The sequence below is a fragment of the Anastrepha ludens genome, chromosome 3 (genome assembly GCF_028408465.1).
Source record: "Anastrepha ludens isolate Willacy chromosome 3, idAnaLude1.1, whole genome shotgun sequence".
Lineage (NCBI taxonomy): Eukaryota > Metazoa > Arthropoda > Insecta > Diptera > Tephritidae > Anastrepha > Anastrepha ludens.
Genome location: NC_071499.1, coordinates 85,249,650 through 85,275,758, shown reverse-complemented (window position 1 = coordinate 85,275,758; position 26,109 = coordinate 85,249,650). Strand labels below are relative to the sequence as shown.

Here is a 26,109-nt window from a genome sequence, read left to right as displayed (position 1 = left end):
AAACGAGAGTAATTGAATATTATTTTTGATGAAATTATATTTACATTATGCAAATTTTCGAAAAAAAAGAAGTTTTGCGAAATTTATAAAATAATTTTTATAAAATTCAAAATATTTAGATTTTACTTCTCTGATGGTGTGGGTTATATAAATGGTTTTGAAAATGCGTAATCGTGTGTATTTTTAAATTGTTTCAAATTTGATAATTAGCGAAAACTATGATTCATTTATTTGTATCAAAGTTGTATTATCGCAATTTTTAAACAATCATTTTTCTTCGGATATATATTATATATAAACAAATTGAATAATAATAATAAATTAAGAGCAGTCTGGCAACTTCATTAAAGTAATGAATCCAGCAATACTGCTCTTTGGCTGAAGGCTGTTCAGCTGCGGTGATGCCAGCGTAATAAAATGCTATTAGCTGAAAAAAAACGTATATGGGGTTACACTTCAGATCAGAGAATATAAAAGGTTTCGAGGTTCAAGTTCCGCTAGCTTCCTCAATGAATTTCACAGAATCAGCTTATTTGATGATGTGATTTAAAACTCATGATTCATGACTCATAATTTTTCGGCAAATTGGTACCGCATTCATATATACCTAAATAGATATGTATAAGCAAAACACTTACTATGTATTTATGGAGTTTATATGATAAGAATAGGTGGAACTCCTCTGATATTTTTAACGTGATTACCCATATAGAAAATATTAGCCAAAATGTACTTACACTGGCTTTAAGTGCATCCGCTGCCATTTTAAATTCAAACAATGATAACGAGCGTAATGGGCCTTGTTACAATCAATGCTAAGCGAGAATAAATATCGGCCATATATCAGAAATTTAGAAAATCAGAAAAAATATATATAGTAACAAGTGACAATGCAATGGGTTGGGTGTAAAAATCACCATTTAAATGTTTTGAATCTAGTAATAGTTACAGTACATAAATTTATTGGCAGTGAAATATTGTAGAGGTAAATGCATTATGAAATCAACCGTTTATACATATGTTAAGCATGTTTGAAAAGTTTCTAAATTGCACGAAATCATAAAGACACTTTCCGGCAACACTGCAAACGAAAACGATTAACTACGAACGACGAACGGATGAGGCTCGCGAGAAACGCACTGTGCTTATAAGATTTTCGCTGCTAAAAATAAATAGAAATTCGAATATGCCTTCCCAGAGTTAGTGCAAATCGAAAAAGTGAGTGAATTTTTCCAAGTTTAAGATTTTAACAATGAAGTTCTTTTCAATATCCAAATTTAATGTGCAGTGATCGATCGATGTGTTGCCATTAGTTCATAAAAAAGTCGAATCTAAAAAATGCTAGTAGGAGGTGGTGCGACCTCGTTTTCTGCAGTAGCCCAAAACCCACTACAGTCACCACCTTAAATGTCTATTTCCAAAGGTCTTAATCAATCAAATCGAGCAAGTAGTTTCTTTGGTTGCCTGGACGTATCCAACGGTGCTATGACAGCATCTCTCTTATTGTCACCACCAAAATCTAGTTAACACATTTGCTACCGCAACCACTGAAACGGGCATGAACGTGGTTGTCACAACTTTTCCACTTTCCGTTTTGAGAAAAATATTTTACTTTGCGTAATTTTTGTGTAGTTTATTTTTTGTGTGAGTCGCGTTGCTGCTAGCTGACTGGTCGATTTGTTGGTTAGCGTATTCAGCGCTTTTAAAAATAGAATTTTTTAATGATGATTTGACTTTCGACGTTGTGTTTGGCGAGACATTTTTTCTTGTGCGCGTTTTGTGAATTGCATTTGCTGTTAATAGAGGCGCATTTTCTCGGTAATATACAAATAAAAATAAAAATCAAGGAAGAATAATAGTGTTGACGCCAAGGCGGCTGGTTTGGTTGGAGTAGTAACGTGATAATGGAACGAAGTAGTTAACACAAAAGTGCAAAAATGATTGGGCTGAGGCATCCCAAATGAATGAGAGTTAACGCTATGTAAATACATTCATTTGTATATACATTTGTAGTGTGATCAGCTGGCCAGCTATCGTATGTGGATTGGTCGCAGGTGTGAAGCGGGTTTTAGTGGAATGTGGGTGGCGCTGGCCCCGAGAAACCATAACGACAAGGAGGCGACGAAGATGACGACGAAGTCAGTACTTTTGGTGACGAAGAGTAGCGAAATGCTGCAAATACCGATATATCAACCGTCGGCCTCTAATTTTTTAGTTACGCTAACTGTGCTGCTATCGTTTACGTTGTCATTGGTGTTCTCGCTTTTCGTCGTTCGTGCTGATTGTATGCCAATTTCGGGTGTGTTCGCATCTCGGCCATGACTTTGGTGAATGGAAAAAGTTTGTGTCAATGAAAAACAGGATGGCAAAGCAGTACAAAATTAAAAAAAAAACATACATACATATATAGGCATGTATGTACATATAATGTAAATATTTCAGATGATTATTTAAATATGCCAAATATGTGACTCATTGTCGTTGAGCACGTGAATTCTGGAGCATAAAAGCTACGACACGGCGAAAGCGCCAATTCCTGCTTTGGCAGTGACGGTGGCAGCGGCAGTGGCAGCGGCTTTATCGCCATCTGTAGTGGAATATACCCTTTTTCGCTACTATTACTATAACGAGAGCAACCCTGATTTTTACTTATCGATTACTATTTGGCACACGCCGCTAAGTCAAAGTACTGTTACACTAAACCATGAAATTAGATTACGGGGTTAAGAAGGCATTGGGTGAATCAACCATCTATTGTTATATACTTCCTTGTTCTTTTCAAGAAAACAAATATGCGATCATTAATCAACAAATCTTAATTGTGGTTTTTATTTTTTCAAACAGTTCAACGCTGAAAAAAAATTGACAACTATAAGAATTACTCTGACATTGTAACTGAGGTGGCTTGTGTTGAGAAAACACTAATTATGTAAGGTAATGGACGTGCGTATCGCATTGATGGCAACATACTGGACAACAAGTGCACCGGCCACTTAGGTAGGGACTGCGCTTTTGCCAAATAAGCAACCAACATTTTACTTTATATGTTTTTTATATATTTCAGTCAGCAGCATTAGCATCAATAAATATAGTATAAAGAAGAATAGTCTAAATAATCACACTATCCATACCGCAAGAACGAAAGAAGAATAAAAAGGCGAATAAATAAAACGCAGTGTGCATTGTCGCAGACTTTTTAACACATCTACTAATATGCCTGTGATTTCGCCACGCAGATCATCTACATCGAACAGTGGCAGTCTATACGGCACATCGTCCACAACTGGCAGTGCAGGCGTCGGTACAGCCGGTGCATACAGTAGTGCTTCGTCGTATTTGAATCGTGCAGGCAGTTTGTCGAAGACCTCTACGCCAAGCAGCTCATTGTGGTCTTCGTCGTCACCGTCTGGAACATCGAAATACACACCGAACTACTATAGTTCATATTTTGGCTCGAATACATCATCTTACTCGCCACGAACAGCGTCACAACGCAACTCCCTGTCGTCTTTGTACCTGAGCGGTGGCTCCTCTGGATTGGGAACCTATCGCAGTAGTCCATCGTATTTGTCAGCCGGTAGCAATGATACAATTACATCCAGTCGATATGGAGTGAGTAGCAAAAAAAAAAAACAGAAAACAAAATAGCACCAAAAGTGTTGTCCAAGTGCTTTTGCTGAACTTAAACAGTATGTATGTTGTATAATCCTTTGGACACTTGTACAATGTCTTATAGCTCTATTAGTAAACAAACAAAAATATTGTAGTTGTGAATGTTACCTGCATGTAACATATGCATACAAGTATCACATATCAACATTGAGTGCACCTTCATATGCTGCACATACCCTTGAGGTGTTCGTGTGGAGTTTGCATTGGTGTAAGCGTTTTATGATAACGCCTCTAACCAATACATTTCATATTTTTTGGCAGATTTTTGTTTCGTTTTTCAATAGTTTAGTTTTTAAATTCAGTATAAATGATTGTAGCTACAGTCAATTATCCAATCATATTTTTTTCATTATCATCAATCAATTATTGTATACGAGCGTGAATACGAATTGATTGAATTTTTTCGTTATATATTTTCAATGCATTTGAAGTCATATACCTGTGCATAAAAAGCGACAAATTAAACCAAATTCAATTCTTAACTATTTTTTTTTTCTAACTCAATTCACCATGAGGTTATATGCCTATGTATGAATAAGTATAATGATAGGAATACGTTGTAATTGTGTATGTTAATGAAATATTCTTTTAAATATTTAGGAAAATTATGAAGTGTGCAAAACAAAAGCTACAAATCAGTGTATTATATTTCAAAAATGGTTTAGTATAACTGATGCTCATCTGCAAGATACTGCTGAAACAAATTTTGTGATTCTAGATTCAAAGATTAGTATCACATTCGATTTGTAGGGTTTGAGATAATTCTGTACCAGAAAAACGTTTGAAGTGAAGGCCTTGTTGCAGCACTTCACATACAAAGATTTTTGATAAGTTTATAGCAGGGTAATTGGGCAAGCAAATCAAGAACTTAGGGAAGCTGTATATATGTATACATAAAGCTGCTGATTACACTCTCTTTATTAAAAAACCTTTATTTATTCTGAATGCTTCAAACTATTATAATCATGCAGTGCTGTAGATCATGATTAACTTGTACTGTGTTGCTACCCTAAAAACAAAACTGTTTTATGCTTCTATCCAGTCTAATTTAAATGCCCATACCACCCACTAATATAAGTGGAAAACGGATTTTTTAAATTTTATTCCATACGTTTTGCTTTTTTGAATTGATTTTAAATAATATTATATGTATGTTTTTGGGCAATTGAACTCCAATTCTTCGTTCTGAAAGACGGCTGTTGCATAAGAGTTTAAAACGTAACTAAACATTTCAAAACATTTGATTTGTTTTCACATTTACTAAGAAAAGGCACATTGAACAGGTAGTAGCAGTGTAGAAGCTGATTTGATTGTTTTTTTTTTTTTTTTGTTTCTAAATTGTCAAATTTAGTTCAGATTACTCCTTGTTTATAAGTTTTGACAAAAACAAAATACATTAATCTTGTTGTTTTTGCTCAATTGCTACTACCTGTTAATTTTTCAACAAAAAAATTAATAAAAAAATTCTGGGATAATTTTGTTACTTATATTTTGCCCCACACTGTATGCCGCATTGACAAAAATGTGGCTTGGCAATAACCGTGCGTCATATAGCACTATTCGCAGAAACGTTTTATCTCTGCTTGGTTATAAATAGTGGAGTTTAGATTAGTTTGCATAGAACTTTGGGCGCTTGGCTTTCGTAAGCATTAATTCTTATGTCAATTTCTAGTTCCAAAGCATACGTTTAGTGAGCACTATAAGGTTAGAGCATTAAATAGAAGAAAGTGTAATAGTATTTAAAGTGGTTTAAATGTGATTAATGTTTTAATTTGAATTAAATTAATTTGAAATTAAATAAATATTTAATTGTACTTTTTTAACCAGCTGCTGAGAAATAATTATGCTGTGCCTTACGTTAATATTAAAGCTCTTGGACTGACTGCGGCTAGTTAAAAAAGTAAAATAATTAATGTGGAGATATATCCAAATTTATTTATGTACAATGTGGTGCAAAATTAATCACCATATCGCAAAATTTACAATGTTTACAAATTGCATCGTACGTCAATCATATTTCACACTTGCGAGCCAGCAGCTGTCTGCAGTGTACAAACAGACAAGCAATAGTGCGCGCAAAGGTCAAAATAGAGATTTTCATTACTTAAAATATTTTTTTTGTCAGTAAACAAGTTATTTAACACTAAACCTACCGATACTTTATGCATTCCTATTCCTACCAAAGAGGGTTAAATTACCCGTCTTTAAAATGTTATATATATTACTAAGATAACACACATTTCTCGGTAAAACAATTAGCAAGAGAGGAGTAAATCTTGAAAAATACATTCGATATATTTTTTAATAAAAGTCGTGAAGGCAAATGGCGATTTAATAACGTTATTTCTAAAAACTTCTGACAAGAAGTTTAAAATGGGTCATTTGACCCGTCATGGTAGGCTAAGTGTTAAAAACAAAATTGGATGATTAATTTTGTGCCACCTTGTATCTAGCTGTCGTGCTCTTGCAAAGTTCAAATAAATCACATTGTACACATTCCATGAATTTCCATTCTTGGCATTGATAAGCTTTCTTAACTTTACCCACGCCTTTGGCAAAAAAAAAATTTAGTTTGTAGATAAGAAAAGCTGTAAGATTAGAAACTTTAAATCAGAACTTCTCTAATCAAAGTTTCACGAGAGTTTTCATATCAATTCACATTGCACTATTTACTGCCATTTCTTATGTACGTACATATGTACATATGTACAAATTCTTCAACCATTTTCCACTCTTTAAGTAAACAATATGTTCACATTAAGAAAACACTCATTCCGACACGCATTTGCTTATCTGGCCACAACTTTTGGTATAAACTATACTAACTTAAAAATTGCAAAAACAACAACTGTACATATTTATGTACGTGACTCATATTTATCTTTTCTGTATTTATGTTGTATTTATTTGTTCTTTTGTCACAACAACCACTGCACTTTACGAACGTGTAAAAAAAACACCAACCACACCGCTATCAATTCCACCATCACCACAACAATCAACAATAAAATCTGTCAATTTATCAAATTGCCATGGTCATTGCCATTTCATTTATTCCTACATCAAATCATATCTAATGGGGAAAACAATTTGATGCATCTGTAAATGTTGACCATTAAAATAAAAAAAACCCAAAATGTGATATGTAAAAAATTGCGCAAATCAGTTACCCAAATCACCTAAGACATCCGATACATTGCGCAAGCGTAAGGACAAAGATACAAACAACAGCCATGACAGCAATGATGTGAACGGCGGCGCTAGAAAGCCTCCCTCCGGCTCGGATGCGGGTGGCAAGCGCTTATCAGGTTCATATTCATCCTCATCCTTAGCACGTTTAGTAGCGACATCTGGCCTGGAAATCTATGAAAAGTACAGTCCCGCTAATTATAAACCCAATTGTGAACTGTCACGTTCCAGCTCAGCGCTTACTGAGTCTGAGGTTACCGCCGCAGCCTCATCGACCGGCACTGGAACCACAACGACCGATGACGCGCGTAACGAGACAACGACAAACATTACATTAGACCGACCACGCAGCCGCTACAGTCGTTTGTACAGCGCTGACGAAGATTCCACCATCACCAAAAACAACAGGAAAAGTAACAGCACCAACGATAAAAACTACAATGACACAGATGTCGTTACGTCCAAACCCCACAGGTCTAGTTACCGCGAACGTGCTGCGGCGGCCAAACAGCAATCAAACGCACTTACGTCCTCCTCATCGGCAACATCTGTGTTAAGTCATAGCAGCAGCAGCGGTGATGTGCCAACAGCAACATTTACTTTGCGCAGCAGTCGTACACCCCGAACGTCCACAATCTCTGTGCAGGCGGCTGTGGAGGATGGCGATGCACTCATAAATGGCGATATTGGCAGTAAAAGCAAAATGAAAAGTAATACCAATGACATTGAAAACAGCTTGAAGGAGTTAAAATTGTCCACCTCTGGCAGTGGCAGCGGCCTGTATAAGGATAGCAGTAGTGGTAGTATTACTACAATCACTCTGCCTCTGCAGTCGAAAACTCTTGGCACCAGCTATAGCAGCGGTCATCTCAGCGCATTGTCTACCTCAAATAGTGGCAGCGATCTGAAGCGCAATCATAGCGCCAACAATTTGGATGTGACCGACAATTGTGCCTCAACAATCGAACTAAAGCCGAATAATGCAGTTGCTGGCGGCGCTGAGGTGTGTGCCAGTTCAACGCTGAAAACGGCGGACGCGCCCATCACGGCGAAGAAGGTAAAACGTTATTCGCCAACTGCAGCGCTCTTTTGACGCTTGTGAAACGTCTGTGTTTTTCTTTACGTTTTACGTTCCCCACTTTACGCTGCGGCGCACTAATTTTTTTACTCAGCTTGTGAGGCCTGCTACCAGCGCACTCTGCTAATGCATGTGACTAATATTGATAACTACTTATAATAAGAACTTCTAATATCTGCGAAAAAGTATTAAATCCTGAAAAATCTCCCTAACTGTTTATTTGCGTATAGTTTTAAGAGATTCGTTGTATATCTAGCACCACTGCTTTTACACACTTCAATTTTTTAGGAATTGCATGCGCTCCTCTGTGTGGAACCCAGCATAGTCGGGAATATACTATGTATGTATGTGTGTGCTCATCGAATATTTGTTATTTGTTAAAAGTTTGCAGTAAGAGATCAGATCATCTAAATGGTGATAGAAATTTCCATTTTGGCAAATTGGCAGAAATTGCGGCAACGAGTGGCACTTGATTGATGTTGTTTGAAAATGGAATTAGATGAAGCAGCGACAGAAACCACAGTGCATGCTAAGCTCAGTGTACAGAGCTCTCCGACTGAGTTATAGAAAGAAGTCTCATAGAGAGAAATCGCGATTTTCAAAATATCAGCTGTAATTTCAAAAGGCCTTGAAAATCGAAAGAGTCGTTGCAAAAAGTGTGCTTCATATATTATATTTATTATATTATATTATATTAAGTGCATAAAAGTTCAAAGTTAGTTCAATTGTAAAGCTAAAGGTTGGTGTTGGCATTAACGTTTGCAATTATTTCGTCTTTAGGTTGAATTTTTAGACAAAGTTTGAACTCATTATGAGCTGACTCTTTAAGCTAATTTCGAGATTTTTTGACCTTTGGGCATTTTACATACTAGGATACGTTTTGAATTGCATTGTATAGGGCATATAAAAAACATTTTCTAGAGCGTTGATGGAAGTAGTGAAAAGTTGGTGAAGGAAAACTTTTTCATCTAGGATGGCGAGGGAAACTGATTTACCTATGTTCGTCTGGCTGTCAGTCTGCATGTGCAAAAGTTTGAAAATTTTATATAACAATATATTTTGTTTTTAATTTTCGATTTGGGCGAACCACCATCCACTTAAAATGTGTCTATCTCCAAATCATTTCATCAAACTTAATGCACACATTGCCTTTGATATTTTTTTGTATAACGTGTTTTGAAAATTAATGAAATTGTATAACAACTCTGCACACCATGTAACAGAAATTTTGATTTTTCTTCGTGGGACAATGCAACAAATCATTCGAGCCTTAACTGAGATATATGAACATATGCATATGCTAGTATACTGTTATTTTTGGCATAAGGTTTGCCTTCCATATATGTATATGGCGCGTACACCCTTTTTGGGTGTTTGGCCGAGCTCCTCCTCCTATTTGTGGTATGCGTGTTGATGTTGTTCCACAAACGGAGGGACCTACAGTTTTAAGCCGACTCCGAACGGCAGATATTTTTATCAGGAGCTTTTTCGTGGCAGAAACACACTCGGAGGTTTGCCATTGCCTGCCGAGGGGCAACCGCTATTAGAAAAAACTGTTTTCTTCATTTTGGTCTTTCACCGAGATTCGAACCAACGTTTTCTCTGTGTATTCCGAATGGTAGTCACGCACCGACCCATTCGGCTACGGCGCCCGCCTTCCATAAAACGATATATTTCAAAAATAATTATACTCGTATTCATGCAAATTTTTAATTAAAAAAATTTCATGTCCTTATTATATGGAAAAAATCGAAATATCGCCAGAGCAAAAAATATAAAAAATCAACGAAAATTTTGAGCGACTTCTTTAAGCTTGTAATTTGTTAAACTAAAATTTAATGGGTTTTCGCGTACCCAATTTTTCTTTTTATTTTGATTAAAAATCTTGAAATTCTGTTGAAACAACTTTCTCGAATTTTTTAAAATCTTGTACAAACAATTACAATTTAAAACTTGGATTATTATGTTATAGATTGAGCTGCGTTTTTATACAAAAAAATTTGATCGAAATAGTCACAAATTGTCAAAATATGGGCACATTAACATTTTGAAACTTGTAGGTAGGCATTGTGATTCTTCTAAAATTTTAGTTGGGTGTAAAGAGTTTCATTGTGTGCAGCATACACTTCTCCTATGATCGATAAATCAATCAATGTGATCAAGGCAAACCACGACAGTTGGTTCTATGTTACCAGAATCACCCGGATTTATATCCGGACAAGGACTGCCACTCCAGCAGCATTCCCCACACATTTCTCGGGAATGTTTATGCTGTTACAACAAGGAAAATAATCTAACCAAATGTTAAAATAATAATTAATTTTTTTTTTCCAATTTCACTAATTAAAACCTTCCAATTCGATTTTTTTAATTCTTAGAACCATTTGCTCAGCTAACCTTTAACAATACAGCTCATCTTATCATGCCGCTTAACACACTTTCGTTCCCTCAAGGCGTGTTAAACTCACGGGCAGATATATTTAAAGGTCACAGTTGATGTGTTTAATTTTTAAAGTGAAGTAAAATGAAGTGAAATTAAGGCGATCTAAGTATTGAAAAGCCAGCTAAGGCTTTGCTCACGGGCATTACCAGACTAGATAATATTTGAACATTTCTGCGGATTTTTACTCCACTTTGGCCGGAACGAGTCAATTTTCGTTTGTCTGAAAATTGAGAAACGAAAATATTTAAGGGGAAATGTAAAGTTAGGAATAGTTTATCAGCTCTATTAGAAAATCTCAATTTATTGGTTAGATAAGTAAACGGAACCTAATTATTAAAAAACAGAAATTCGTTCTTTCATTTATTCTTTAGATAATCTAATTTGTTGTTGAATATTGGCCAGTTCAGTCTATTCAAAATAAAAATTAATAAATAGGTATATGGGGAAAAACGCTCACCAAAAGCAACTATCTGCGCAGTTTTAGACATACATATATGACTTGGTACATTAATAAATTCTATTTAACAGAATTATGTCTGAGCAAATAAATAAACAAATATATTTTTTTTGCAATTTGCGGACTACTAAACACGCCTTCGCATTTTTTCAGCATTAACAGAAAATAAAAAAATAACGAACACATACATATATAAATTTTCATTTTATATTTATAACCTCGCAACAAAAAACAAAAAAAAAAAAACTTTTTATAATGTAGTTAAAATTTATCAAGTAGTATTTGTACACTGACATACATATGTACACATTGAATGGTAAAGGAGTGTAATATAATCTCATAACTTGTACATCTGCTCAGGCAGCGATAATCTGTCGCCCACAGTATGAATGTCTATATGTAAGATTGAATGCCCCAAACCCTTTCCCCGCTACAGTCACATCATCAGCGGCATCATCGCCAGCATCGTCATCATTCCATTCCCAGCATCATGATCAACATTTATCTACCTTCATATATACTACATACATACGTACATCCATATTCATTCATACCATACATACATATGCATTACTAACCAAAAGCATCGTCATGTAACTTGTTTGTGTATCCTCTTCTGTGTATTTTCTAGATGAATATTCGCAGGCCTTGTTGCTGGCATTGAACGAACACCTTTTTTGATCTCCTCTTCCCCCTCTGAAAATACAGACAAACCAAAAAAAGGCTAAATAACAAAACAAAAAAAAAACAATATACTAACAAACAAATAGTAGAAGCAAACGTAAAAGTAAAAAGTAAAATATAGAGAAAAACAAAATGTGTGCAATAACTAAATTCACGCGAAAAATCCGACAAAAATTCTCATTGAAAAAAAATTATACTACATATAATTAAGAGGTGCGCGCAACAACACTGTGAGCAACAAAGTAACGGAAAAATTAAAAATAAAATAAACAAATCAAAAAGTGACAAACACTTTAAAAATAAGGCGAATCATCAAATAAACAAAAAATAATAACAAAGAATCTTAAATAACGTGAAACGACAAAGCAAAATAATAACGAGGCGTATAATTAATTGAATACCTTCCACATTCCACACTAGATTCTTATGGCGTAGCGAGTAAGGCAAATAAAAAATAAATGAAAAATAAAAAAATTGTGCAAATATTCTAAAGTACATAAAGCAAACCGAAAATAGTATAAACGTGTGTATAGAAAATAGAAAAGAAGTGTGAAGAAGAATAGTAAATTAACTGCATGGAAAAATTTTCAAACAAAATATTCGGAAAATATAATGATAGATATTAATAAAATAGCAAACAGTTTTGAAAAATTTCCATCGCTCAAACAAAAATGTGGTGACCATGCTGCTGTATCAGTGCAGCAGCAACAAAAACAACAACTGACCAACTCCAATAATATCACCCACAAAGCAGTAGCAGCAGGAACGGAACCAAAAGCCGCAGCTAAAAACTTGAAATTATCAATTAAAAACACCAAAACAACAACAAATACTAATACATCCATTGCAAAGGGCAAGGCGGAAGCAGACCGGAAATTTCCCCTTCTTGGTAGGCGTGCTGCTTCCGTCAGCAGCACGCGCAACATCAAAGGCGGCAATAATAATAGTAATAGCAACAACAACGGCCACAATAAAACTAATAATAGCTACGACAACAATCCGGTGCGCGCCGCCAATAAGCCGTTCTTTCTGGTACCGCAATTCCAAGATCAAAACTTTTTGAAGGAGGAATGTGAATTGGCACATGCGCAAGTTGCACCACCAAACGAACAGAAGCGGCAACATCATAAAAGTGGCGTACCGGCCATTGATCGTGTAACTGTACACGACGGCGAACTTAATAATATAAAAAACAACAACAATACCAATATTAGTAATCACAATAGGTTGAACAGCGTCGACTTGGCCAAAGTTAATAACAACATCAACATCCGCAGCAACAATTCCTATTCTATAAACTGCATTATCGGTGGCAATAGTCGACCAAAAACAGCAACAGCAGCGTTGGCGGCGGTAACAACTAATGGCATGCGACGCAGCGGTGGCGTCACCGCCAACCCTAGCGTCAACATCAGCCAGCATCATCACCATCACGTCAGCTCAGCGTCTGCGTCAGCGGCGGTGGCGACAACAACGACGACGGCGACGGTGGCGTCGACACTAAATGCCACTTCGTCAAAAAGTGCCGCAATTGATACCACCGTCCACAAGGTCGACATTGTTTTCAATAATCGGCTGCAGAATCAATCGAACGGCAGTGGCCGTTTTATTGCGTCCAAAAGTCCGAAACAGGCGCAGCAGCATATGTTCAATGTTTCGCGTCCGCTCACCAGTACAACACTAATCGCTACAACAACAGCGCGCACAACACCAACAACCACCACAGTTGGTGGTGGCGTATCTGCGGTGCCAGCGACTAAGCTAAGTAACGGCCAAATTAAATTGGTGCGTCCGCTAGTGCACCGCACCATTCCATCGACTGCGGTGGCTGTTGTGAACGCCGCGGCAACGCGCGACAACGTAAACGCTTACTCCAATAAGCTGTTCAATAGTTACGGAAGCAACAGCAATCGTTTTAGCAATAATAACAATAATAATAATAACAACGGCGTTGGCGTCGTCGGTAACGTCAACGTGAACGTCAACGGCAGCAATAATAATATTTGTAGCAATAGCACAGGAGGTAGTGCCAACGGTGTCAACGGCATGCAGCATACGCTAGAGCACGACGATATTAAGTATATAGATAGCGATGACGCGCCGACTACGATGGCACATGCTTCCGCAGCCACTGCCACTACAACCACAAGCGGTGGCGCGCAGTCGGAGCGGAAAACGCAACTGCGTTGTGAGCAGTTGTGTTGTCAGCATACCAATAGCGCGACGCCTGCAACAGCCACGCTTGCAAGTGCTGGTGGTAGTGGTAGTGGCAGTGGTGGTGCGCCACTCAAGTCGCGCATGCGTCCTAAATCGACCATTATATGTTCAACAAGCAATCTCGTTTTCGAGAAAATCAACAACTACAAGTATGCCAACGGCAGCGCTGGCGGTGGCGGCAGTAGTGCGGCCAAGTTTGTCGCCGAAGCAGCTGCAGCGCGCCGGCATGAGCTCCGGCACAGCATCGATTCAAATAGTATCAGGGCCTCCATAGAGAAGTTCGACAGTTTTAGCGAGCATAAACGCACTGGAGTCGATCAAGTGACTCTGCGCTCACATGGTGGCAGCGGTAGTACCAGTAATTTACAGCATCACCGCCATAGCGGCAGCGAATTTGATCACGCCACCGGTAGCGGCAGTTTACTGAGACTAGCGCAAAGCGGTGGTGGTTCGTTAACAAGAGCGCCCTACCGTACGGTGTCGCCTTCGCCAGCATCAGCCTGTAAAGTAACTGCCACAATGCATGGACCGGCGTTGGCGGCCTGTTCGACTGGGTCGTCTTCATCGTCCACACGCACCATGAATAGTAGTAGCTGCGCCAGCAGCACTAATAGCTTGCCAATGAAAAGTGTTGGGAGTGTTGTTGCTGGCACAACCACAGCTGCTGCCGTTGCCACCAATCGTCATCAAGAAGTGTCGCTTTTGCGTACGTCGGAACGCACCGCTCCTACCGCGTTGTTGCATAACAAAGATGCAGCGCCACCAACAAAGCAGGCGGAGGCGAAAATGATGAATGGCGATGTGAAGAAGTGTGCGAACGCGGAGACGAACGGTGTGTGCGATGGCGCCGCCGGAGATGTCGAAAGTGTAAGTTGCACTCATCAACTCCAAAAACGAAAAAAAACTACAAATAGTCAGTCACCAAACAAAAACCGATCATGACCAACATTTTATCACACCCACAGCAACACAATTAGCATTCAAGTCAAGTTCACAATAATTAAGCATTCCTCACCCATGCAGCGTTTGCCAGTTAATCAGTTTTTTAGTTAGTTAATTGTAGGGTTTCAGCTTGAGTTCACAAGTTGCGTCGTTGAATTTTTCGTTCTATATTAGTTTCCACCTCATTATCATACTTACATCAACGCCGCGCCTAACAGAGTAAAAGAGTTACAAACAATTTGAAAGCTGGTTCAATTCCATATTTTAATTTTGATTGCATTTACTATGTCTATTACCCTATTTTTTTCGTTTAACCGCACTAGCAATGATCGCGCTCCAAATTCTAACTTCACTCACTTCATTCCAAGATTGGTTAACTCCTCCCCTACCACCTGCTCTTCGTTGCTTTTATGTATTCTATGTGTTATGGCTATATCATTTTACTCCTTACTTTGAGTTTGAAGTCAGCTTTGATTTTTGTGTCTAAACCTTGATTTGGGTTTGTTTTAATATTTTATGCTCCGTTAAAAAGAGACACGAATCTGATTTGAATAACCGCATACAACTTTCACTTGGCGCTCGACTAAAATATTTTTTGTTATACTCACATTTATTTCTTGTTTTCATAAGTTTTGCCTTTTTCCACAAAATTATATTGTACTAAAAAACTAAATACTTTCCCTTGGACATCTCACATTCTTTAAATTTTCTCCCGTTCTCTTCGCCGTTCCATAGATTCGCAGCACAGCCCTCAGGAGTATACCTCCACCGCCACCGTCGCCTACAGCATCACGTTATTGGGACCGTGATAGTCGCACAACAACATCATCTGCGCTCTCCTCGTCCCCATCGTCGACGACCAATTACATAGACGATGTGAGCAAGTCGAAGTCGAGCGATGAAAATAGCGAAGGTAAGTGTGTGATTTGAGTGAGTCTGAGCTACGAGTATACAGATACGAGGGAAGAGTTTAGTTTTGTGGTTAGAATGTTGTGTTTTAGAGATTTTATTATTATTTATAGACAAAATTACCTACCCAAATTAAGGAAGGGAGCAGGATTTCCGCTTGTTGTTTCTTCTTCTTGTTTTTATACATGGTTTGGTATAGGGAGCAGCTTTTTAGTGCAAGTTTAACTCTGCTTTCCATTTAATTAAGTTTAAACGCTTAACATTTTTTGAAATGCTCGCATGGAAAGAAAAATTTTAAGAAAGGTCTTTGACCCAATAAAAATGGATGATGGTACCTATAGAATCCGATTGAACTCGGAACTGAACGATCTAACTCAGAACGAGACAGCTGTGCGTTTTGTTAAAGCGCAGCGCATAGGATGGCTAGGCCATGTGATTCGTATGCCTGTTGACTGTACCGTGAAGAAAGCCTTGACAGGAAAGCTAATGGGCCTGAAGGCCAAAGGCAGACCGAGGAACCGTTGGATAGACGCAGTGGAACACGATCTTAAGAAGCTGGGAATACGTAACTACGAAGCAACAGCTCAAGATAGACCGCTTTGGAGGAGCATTTTGAAGGAAGCTTTGACGCACCCCGCGTTGTAACGCTATGAAAGAAGAAGCTTAAACGCTACATTTTGTGGGCTTAAACTTAGTTGGCCGCTGTAGCCGAATGGGTTCGTGCGGTAGAGCCTGTGCATGAAACACCAAATAACAGAAAAAAGCTTTTTCTAATAGCGGCCGTGTGTATTTATGCTAAGTTCCTCATAAGAAACATCTGCCGTCCGGAGGCGGCATTATAAAGCTTCATTTTGTGGAAAAACATCAACACGCACACCACACATTGGAAAAGGAAAAACAACCAACAAAAGATATAGATGCCAATAAAGTATATGGTTAGGGAAAAATATCGAATGTAACGCAAGTAGCGAATTAGGTAGTTCATTTAAGAGCTAATAATTAATATATATTTCGTTCAAAGATGGGTCGTGCGCAGCATTGCACAGTTGAGGAGCGGAGGGTTGTTGTCAATCTTCGAAAACAATCGTACAAATTTATCGCTGAGTCACTTAGACGGTCCAACATTTTTTTTTGTAGTCGTCCTTAAGCCCAAAAATCTACAGAACGACGTGGTGGCAAAAAGAAAACTATCATACTTGCACTACTGATAATTTACGTGTCACAATTTTGCCAATAGGGATCCTTTTAAGTCATCAAAGGCCATGGTAGCTGAAATCAGCAACGAAGTATCAGCGATATTGTAATGCATGAAACTACTAGGCAGAATAGCTCGTAAAGTTCCTCTGGAATTTAAGGAAGAGGAAAAATTATGTTTAAAAGCACCAGTCATGGACCAGTGGCTATGAAAAACAGATATATCATACTTTGGAGCGATGAAACAAAAATAAATTTATTTGGAAATAATGCTGGGCGAATGGTTAGACGTCCTAAAAAACAAGAGTTTTCACCGCGGTTCACAAAAGAACAGTTGTTGTTGTTGTAGCAGTATAAACATTCCCCTTACTTACATACGGGGAATGCTGCTGGAGCGACAGTCCTTGGCCGGATATAAATCCGGGTCGTTTCGGTAACGTAGAACCGGCTGTCGTGGAAACGACAAAAGAACAGTCAAGCACGTTGGCGGCAACATAATGATTTGGGGAGGCTTCTCTTGCTATGGAGTGGGATCTATCCACCTCATAACCAATAAAACGGACAAATTTATTTACAAGGAAATAATTCCAAGAGTTATGCCACCATTTGATGAGGATATGCTACTTCGGTGGCTTTTTGTGCAAGATCATAACCCAAAACCCTGCTCAATGTTAGCATGTGAAGGGTTTTAACAAAATAATGTTAGAGTTATTGATTGGCCAAGGCGTAAACCATTTGGGGCGATTCAAAGAAGCGAAGGCAGCATTCAAAAATAAGGATTTATCGCAAAAAATCAAAGAACTATGGTATTCCACTCCTACAGAAACCTGTCGTAGGATTATCAATTCTGTGCCAAATCGAATACAAAATATCATTACAATCATGGTGGACACAGTAGTTATTGATTAAACAACAGACAGCATTTATAATAAAATTACTAAGATCTTTTGGTATCGTATCTATTTCCATTTCGTATCTATTTTAATGATCACATGAATATTTCCTGTTTAAGTTTTAAAGGGTCCTTGAATTATTATTTATATTTGTTATAATACTCTTTGAAATAAAAACCACAAACAATTGAATGTCTGTTATCAATTTCAAAACATGCATTTTCCGTACGAACGTCGGGAGTATCTATTTTATTGATCCTATGTGTATAGGGTGTTCACTGATTTCATAGAGTGGAATATACGACTCTGATCATTGAGGAAATGAGAAAGCTCAGAATGAGATTCCTTTTGGTGATTGTGTAAGTTTCGAAATGTAGAAATTAAACAGCAAACGTGGAGTATATACTCCTGCGGCACCCTTTATTTAATTATTCTTAGTTTAAATTGGTAATCTCTAAATGTTACTGTGGATTGTTTGTCATTCAGATCATTCGCAGACCACTCCTCCAGTCTCAGTGTATGGGATAAGTGCAATGTATTTTTAGTAGCGCTGAGCGATTAACCAAGGCGACCAGGTCCAGCAACACTAGGTTTTTGGTTCAGGCCCTATTTAACTATTTATAGCGTTAAGTGTTGATCTGCTGTGAGGTTCACACTGTGTGTGAAAGGCGGCTGTAGCAATGCCTTTACCAGGGAAATGTGATATATCAGGCGATGTGACTCCCATTGCAAGCTCAATTTCGTCGAATACGCTACTGTGTCTCAGCTGGAGCTGAATACGCTTTTAATCGAATCGTTCAGTGCAGGAATTGTTTTTGTTATTATATAACTCCCTTTTTCGCAAGTAAGAAATCCCACAGGTCACCCAATAATATTAAAAATACTCAAGCTAGTTTAAAAGCACCAGAAATCTTTCATTGCAGCGGCACTTCGCAGTTGGGACTAACGGATCCAGCGTCATAATCCACAAATATTACTGACCACTAATCCTTATTTTATCATATGACCTTTATGGTATCGATAATATTATATTTGTTTATCTAAATATTGGTTATTACCCGCTTCGCTCTATTGTAAAACCACTTTGTGAACCTCCACAGCCAACTTGTAAAACTGGAATTGTTTGCCACTTTTATTTTCACTCTCTTTGTCTCTTGTCAGTCGTACGCCGAGCAGATATGTTGTCAGTAGTGAAAATTGTCGGATAATTTGTCAAAATATATCATCATTTGTCGCATTATAAGAAAAAATTTTTGTTTACCTCTGAATGTTGTTTAGGGCCGAACCTGGTGTGATGTTGATCCACTTTTATTCAAAGTCTATAAGACCAACAAACAGATTTAACTTCATTAACAGCAATTGACTGACACAATATTCTTGATTATCTTTATATTTTCCCAACAGGTTTGTGCGGGCTGAGAAATATCGGAAATACTTGTTTTATGAACTCTGTCATTCAGTGCCTGAGTCACACAAGCGAATTAACGAAATTCTTGCGAACATATAATGGCTCACGTTCCGCAAGTTCGAAGGATCAACAAATCTTGCAAGGTAAGTTCAGTAGCAAAAAGCAAACATAGAAATATATCATAACTTTCTTATTACCTTCCATTGATATTAGAGTTTGCTAAACTGATACGCGAGATGTGGACCAGCAATGTGCATAGTGTCACGCCAATGGACCTGAAGCGCGCATTTTCCACCAAACATCGCATGTACAGTGACTATAACCAGCAGGATGCACAGGAGTTTCTGCGTTTCTTTCTTGATTCCCTGCATAGCGCGCTCAATTCGGGTGTGAAAGGCGAACATTTGAAAATCGACGATAACCTTAGGTAAGTGAGAGAATGTGTGTCAAGGAATTTTTTTATGAAACGGTATATTTTTTGGTTCATTGCAGCGACAATAAAAAGGCCGATCTAACGTGGGAATGGTACTCCCGCCACGAAAACTCTCTCGTACGCGACCTCTTCGTCGGCCAGCTAAAGAGTACATTACGCTGTACCACCTGTGGCAATACGAGCGTCACCTTCGATCCGTTTTGGGATTTGAGTGTATCGTTGCCGTCATCGTCGCGTTGCAAGCTAGAATCTTGCCTCGATTTATTTATACGCGAAGAGGTATTGGATGGCGATGAAATGCCAACCTGTGCGAAATGTCGCCAACGAAGAAGATGTACGAAAAGCTTTACCATACAACGATTTCCCAAATACTTGGTTATACGTAAGTGAAGTCATTTTGATCTTTGTAGTTTGTCAAATAATTATTAAACTTGTACGTATTTCTTAAAGATTTGAAGCGTTTCTCGGAGACTCGTTGGAGCAAGTTGTCTAACATTGTCGAATTCCCGACTGGTGAACGAGAATTGAATATGGCCTCATACGGATCGAACCCCAATACGAATATATACTATTCACTGTATGCGATTTCAAATCATATGGGTGAGTATACCATAAAGCTTGGTTAGCTTTATTTTTGTTATGAAGACATAAGGAATGAAGGCATTGGGTCAAGAGTTATTTTTGCATTGATGAATATTTACTCACGTGCTCACATTCTTTTGCTTTTAATTTTGTTTTCCCTTACTAAGAATAAGGAGTACCTACGTGACTGGGCACTCGGCTGCGGAATTCTGCCCGCTCATTTCACATGTATTCAAACACTGATCGAATGAGTCGTTTTTGAGACGGCAACTCCGGAAACTGATGTTACAGAAATATCATTTTAACCACGATAAATACGTTACCAAAATGACCCGGTGGTTTTACCCGACCAAAGGCTGCCGCCTCAGTAAACTAGTCCTGTCTAGTGTACCATACTTCACCCCCGTCTTCTGCCACTGGAGCAGCTCCATGCAGCAAGGCTAGTTTTTGGACTTTTTCATAGGGCTGGCATTGAGCTCAATCCTGAACCAGAAGTACATTTCTGCTGCGTTTGCCAAAGACGGATTGAACCAAACTCAACAAACTCCCTCAGCCTCTAAGGCCTCCACCTCGCAAAATGTGTTGGCGCAACCAAACAGCACCACAAACAGAACCCCCACGGTTTCACGGAGCTCACCCGAGCAACACAACTCTCCCCCTGTTTATCCCAACCCCAACCCCTTCCTGCTTCCCTCTCCAACCCTCCGAAGGGCCAACTTGCAGCTCTTGGTTCCCCGCACATTCTGTTCAGACTATCAGACTATAGTAGTTCGGAATTTGACATCAACTCAAATGCAACTCTTGCAACGGCTGGATCCACTTTCGTCGGGGCTCTGGCTTGGCGCACCACCCGAGATTGGACACGTGACTACGTTAAATCTTGCTGTAAAGCCGGACACTCCCGACCGGCCAATATGTTGCGGTCGACTATCATCGTCAGGTCGCAACAACACCAACGGAATGCATAGCAGGGCCAACATATACAACCTTGACGTCCCTTACACCGCGAATTGCGACCGTCATGCCAAGGAGCATCAAACTCTTCTATTCAACTGCAACGGTTTCATGAGTAAGATTGGCACGATAATCGACTTCATGAGCCGACATGAAATCCCAATAGCTTCGGTCCAAGAGACAAAACTGCACAGAAAAGATCGCGAGCGAGACAGTGGTGTTGGCCTAGTTCATAGTCCACCAGACTGTGCAATATCGTCTCATCGATGAAAGCATCGGCCACAGGGGCATCACCTTAGAATGTCAGTAACCAATAGCTGTCCGGTCAGGTGATGCCGAACTCGAAATTTTTAACGTGTTTTTACTGCTGTTTGGCTGGATATCACCGTCGCTTGGCCTAACAATTGCTAGCGCTGGTCTGATAAATAGTATCTTTGGCATGAGCCTATCAGCCCATTATCGCCCACCTGAAGACCTCCAACTTCGCCACTGGTGTGAGTAGGCTCTTGTCTACCGTAAGGTCCCTGTCGAATCTCACGAAACACAACGACTTCGTCGAACCCTAAGAGATGAGCGTGCTATTCAAGCCAACAATTCATATTGCATCTTCCGATCAACAGAGCCACACGTCGTGCTACCAGGCGGTTGCACGAAAGCCCGACCAATAGTGCGCCACTTACTTTCTCCAGCGACGAGGTTCAGGTGGCCATCAAAGAAGCTAAAGCTTCCAAAGCCATTCGCTCTAGTGGACTTAACATGCTGATGTTGAATAACCTGGATCCATTGGGAGTAGGATATCTTACAAAGGTATTAAACTTGTCCTTGGCCACTCTCATAATTCCTGACAAGTGGAAAGCAGGGAGAGTGACCCCACACCTGAAACGTGGGTAACGCGCCAACCAAGGCTCTTAAGGCCTCCTACTCCCACTCTACACGAAACATCGGACCCTAGGCACACATCGGCATGGGTTCTGCCGAGTGTACAGCACTACACTAGCACTGACCGCTATAAATACGCAGATAAGCCGCCGGCTACACCAAAACCGCCTAGCGCTGGAGCTGAATACGACTTTCACTGTCAGCCACTCCACACCACTAGATGATATTCTACCATCACTACATATTCAGAAGCCTCGCGAGACCCGCATAACTTTGGCCCAATTATGCTCTGGATATTGTAGATTAAAATCTTACTTATCTAGAATCGACCCCGACATACCCAATATATATCTAGCATGTGAAGGCAAGCAGGGAAACACTAACTGCCTATTCGCATGTCCTATCAAACCTACTCACCTAACACCCCTCTCCGTCTGGACTCAACCTGTCGAAACAGCACGTTTTCTGGGCCTACTGGTAGATAAGTTAGACGAAAATGATCGGTGACTACTTCGCACAGACAGGTACCGATTCGTGTAATCCACGTTGCTGACAGCGATTATTAGTGTGCTGAAGTTGAGGTTACAACAAGTATAAGGTTGTTCAATATGTGCGCTTCAACTTTTTTCCGATAGGGAGGGCGAACGACGCAATATTTTTTATTTTTCGCTTGTCATTTGTAAACTTCATATAGTATCATGGAACGCTACACACTTGAGCAACGATTGCAAATCGTGCAAATTTTTTATGAAAATAATCGTTCTGTTGCTGCTACTTTAAGAGCATTACGGCCATTTTACGGTCCATTTAACAAGCCGTCCCGTTTTGGGGTTATGTGAAGTCATTGGTCTACAGTAACAAGCCGGCGACGGTTTGTGAGCTCTCAGAGCCAATATTGAACGCGAAATTGCTGGAATTTCGGCCGATTTATGCAAAAGAGTGGTCGAAAATTGGGTTCAACGATTGGACTTCGTAAAACGTGTTCAAACTCGATAATAAAAAAAAAATTAGTTAAAAAAGTCAAACCGTTTGGGTTTTATTCAAAAAAGTTCAAAAGTTGAAGCGCTCTTACTGAAAAACCCTATAGTACCAAATTTAAGTAATACAATTTCTTCCTTTTCGCTCCTTCTGCTTCAATGTGTACTATTTCTCTACAGTTTTACGCCAGTTTGCTTTTAATAGAGGTCCTTTTGAAATTCTACTTCACATTTTATAACTTCTACTTATCCAATAAATTTCTACAATATTTTAGGTTCAACCGCTGGTGGTCATTACGTGGCGTTGTGCAAACACCCGGTCTCAAGAAAGTGGCATGAGTTCAACGATAATATGTACGTATTTTCCAAAATTTTAATAGAATTTATTTCATTTTCTTTTTGAAGAATTGCTAAAAGACTCTTAATTTACTTTCAGTGTAAGCGATACGCTGTCCGAAAATAATCTAGTTTCATCCAGTGCCTATATACTGTTCTATGAGCGAGCGTAAGCAATAATACTCGCCTGTTAAAAAAATAGAAACATACACACTCACACTCTCACACACAACCACTTTCGCATCTTATGTCTTATGTACAATCGCCAAATGAGGACACATCTACTAACAACAAACCTGTACCTTAGAAAAACGGAACTGGCCATGGACGCTGCTACAACAAAACATAAGAAAAGAGTGCAAAAGAATGGCAAACATAATGGAAAATATTATAGGAATGCTTTGAACAATACAAGAGCGTTTGGTTGAAAGTATGGTCGCCACGGTTCAACAAAGGCCCTTAATAAACAACTCAACTCGCATCTAATCACCCATTTAACAAACTGCTACTTATCTACTCCAATATAACCTACTCTTATTTTTTATCTTGTACTAACGTCCATATACTACCATGCATGCATACATAATTACTACTAAAACACATTTCTAAAACTATTTATGATACTATCTAATACTGCAGAAAATACTATCCTACACTAATAGCATATTTTATATGCGAAAAAAAAGAACCTAAATCAAACAAAACAGTTGCAAAAAGACTCCGTTTCCTACTACAACTACTCTACACTTGAAACTATGACAAAGAAAAATCATACAGCGTGCAACTTGTAACACATTTTTCTCTTAAGTAGTTGGTTGGAGTACCAACAATGTGACGATGATGATTTTTACAAGCCAAAATTTGTAAATCTCTACGTGTAAATGTGCAATTTTCGATCGAGTCCAAAGATATATACAAATATGCATATAATATATATGTATATACAATATGTATAGATACTGTACTTGTATAAATGTAAAAAGGAACAAAGCAAAAAGAAAAAAATATGTGCTGATATACTAAAAATAGTAAAGAGGGAAATTAAATCAAATAACAGTGTGTGCAAGCGATTAACTAAAAGCGAATCGTTTTATGTAATAATTGGATTTATTTTTTATAAGCTTTGTGTATGTGTGTATATGCTTGGACACTAAAGGAAATAAAGTCGTATATAACCATTGTAGAAGTCGACTCTATTTCGTTTATTGGTGGGGCTCTGTAGATAGTTATGTACATGTGCATGTATGCATATTAGACAAAATTGGTTTTATTTTAAGTGTTTGAATTTATATTTAGTTTTTAAACGAAATGTAGTAACACTTGAGTGCGCTTTGTTTTTATTACTAATAAACAATAATGTGAAAAATAAGAGTATAGCGATGCAGTCTAAATGGTGCAGTAAAAAGCAAACGCATAATAAACAATGAACTCGGATAAACAAAATGAATAAAGTAAATAAAATTGATAATAGGGAATGTTGCAAATTTTCAATAACACTTAGGCTAGTGTGCAGGAGTTAAAATTTCAATTATACATATACCTATGTATATATGTATGTAATATACTAACTTACATATGTGCATATTTGTGTTATAAAATCTATTTATGTATATTTATGTGTAAATCTCCGATAGACGATTTATATGACAGCTTAATGAAATGCTAATGAAATAAGTTTTAACGCTTGCAAAAAATGAAAAAAAAGAAAGCTAGTCCTAAAATGAACACATTAACGTTAGTAAAACTAAAAAAAAAAAAAAATATTAAATTATACTTGTGCACTGAAAAGTTGCAAACAAGTCTAACTGAAAAAATTAAATAAATTAAATAAGAAGTTTGCCGGTTGTTTGATTGGACCGCCGACCTTAAGCAGAAAATTTATAAAATTTCGCCTTTAGGTTAAGTGAAATTTAAAGAGAAATAGTTTTATAAAAAATGAAATAATTAAAAAAAAATATATAAAAGGTACTACATGAGTAACAACAACAACTATGGCTGCAGATGGCGTTTAAATTAGTAGGGAAAAGTAAAATATTTTCTTTTTTCTCACTAAATTTTGTACAACATAAACAACACAACACAACAAAAAACGGTACACCTAACTACTACACGTGCACACATACATAGGGTGGTGCTTACCTATCATGTGTGTATATTCAGGTATATGGAAATAGGTATAGAAACCAATTACGAGTAATACTCCAACAACAAAAGCTATTAAGTTCAAACCCATATTGGTAAAGAAAAAGAGACTATTTTGCAAAAAAGAAAAAATGCAGCTAATAAAAAAAATTTAATCCTCCCAAATGTCAACCAAAAATTTTGGGATCATCTAATCATTATGTGCAATTGCCAATAAAAAGCGAACATAACACCCACATATACACTTATATATGTAAGCTAAATACACCTCTACTCACACTAAAAACAAAAAAAAAACAAAAAACAGGAAAAAGAAGCCTATTTATAATAAAGCAAGATGTAATAATTATGACTCATAGAAATTGAGAATTTCTTCAATCGACATTAAAGTGTGTGTCACAAATTTTGTTATTTATTTTATGCTGCTGTTAATTTATTTATAAATACAAACGTACATACTTATATACTCTTGTATATTTACAAATACATACATAAATTATTTATATCGCTTAAAGTTAATTTGTGTGTGTGTTTTGTGGCTATTTTATGTATAAAACGCAATGTTTTTTTTTTGTGTTAAATTTTTAATTTTGGTTAAAACTATTTAAATATGAACTGGAAAAAATTAAAGAATTAAATTATAACATTTGTTAAAGCTATTTTCAATAATTTGTTTTATTTTATTTATTCATAGTCAACTGAAAAACTGTAAAGAGTGCA

The 26,109-nt window shown here is 37.8% G+C and overlaps 1 protein-coding gene across 7 annotated transcripts; it reads left to right on the top strand.

The window, feature by feature from the left end:
* The first annotated feature begins 1,074 nt into the window (after nt 1–1,074).
* On the top strand, nt 1,075–24,616 carry LOC128858334 (ubiquitin carboxyl-terminal hydrolase Usp2). Of its 7 annotated transcripts, none has more exons than XM_054094513.1 (10): nt 1,075–1,218; nt 2,845–2,997; nt 3,065–3,612; nt 15,418–15,595; nt 19,083–19,229; nt 19,300–19,513; nt 19,579–19,901; nt 19,970–20,119; nt 23,187–23,265; nt 23,348–24,616. In XM_054094513.1, the coding sequence occupies exons 3-10, from the start codon at nt 3,214–3,216 to the stop codon at nt 23,418–23,420; spliced, it is 1,563 nt and encodes a 520-aa protein (XP_053950488.1). In that variant the 5' UTR covers nt 1,075–1,218; nt 2,845–2,997; nt 3,065–3,213; the 3' UTR covers nt 23,421–24,616. The 7 variants fall into 7 exon arrangements, with proteins under 7 accessions (XP_053950488.1, XP_053950491.1, XP_053950490.1 ...); XM_054094516.1 differs by lacking the exon at nt 1,075–1,218 and adding an exon at nt 1,713–1,818; XM_054094515.1 differs by lacking the exon at nt 1,075–1,218 and adding an exon at nt 2,648–2,738.
* The last annotated feature ends 1,493 nt before the right edge of the window (nt 24,617–26,109 follow it).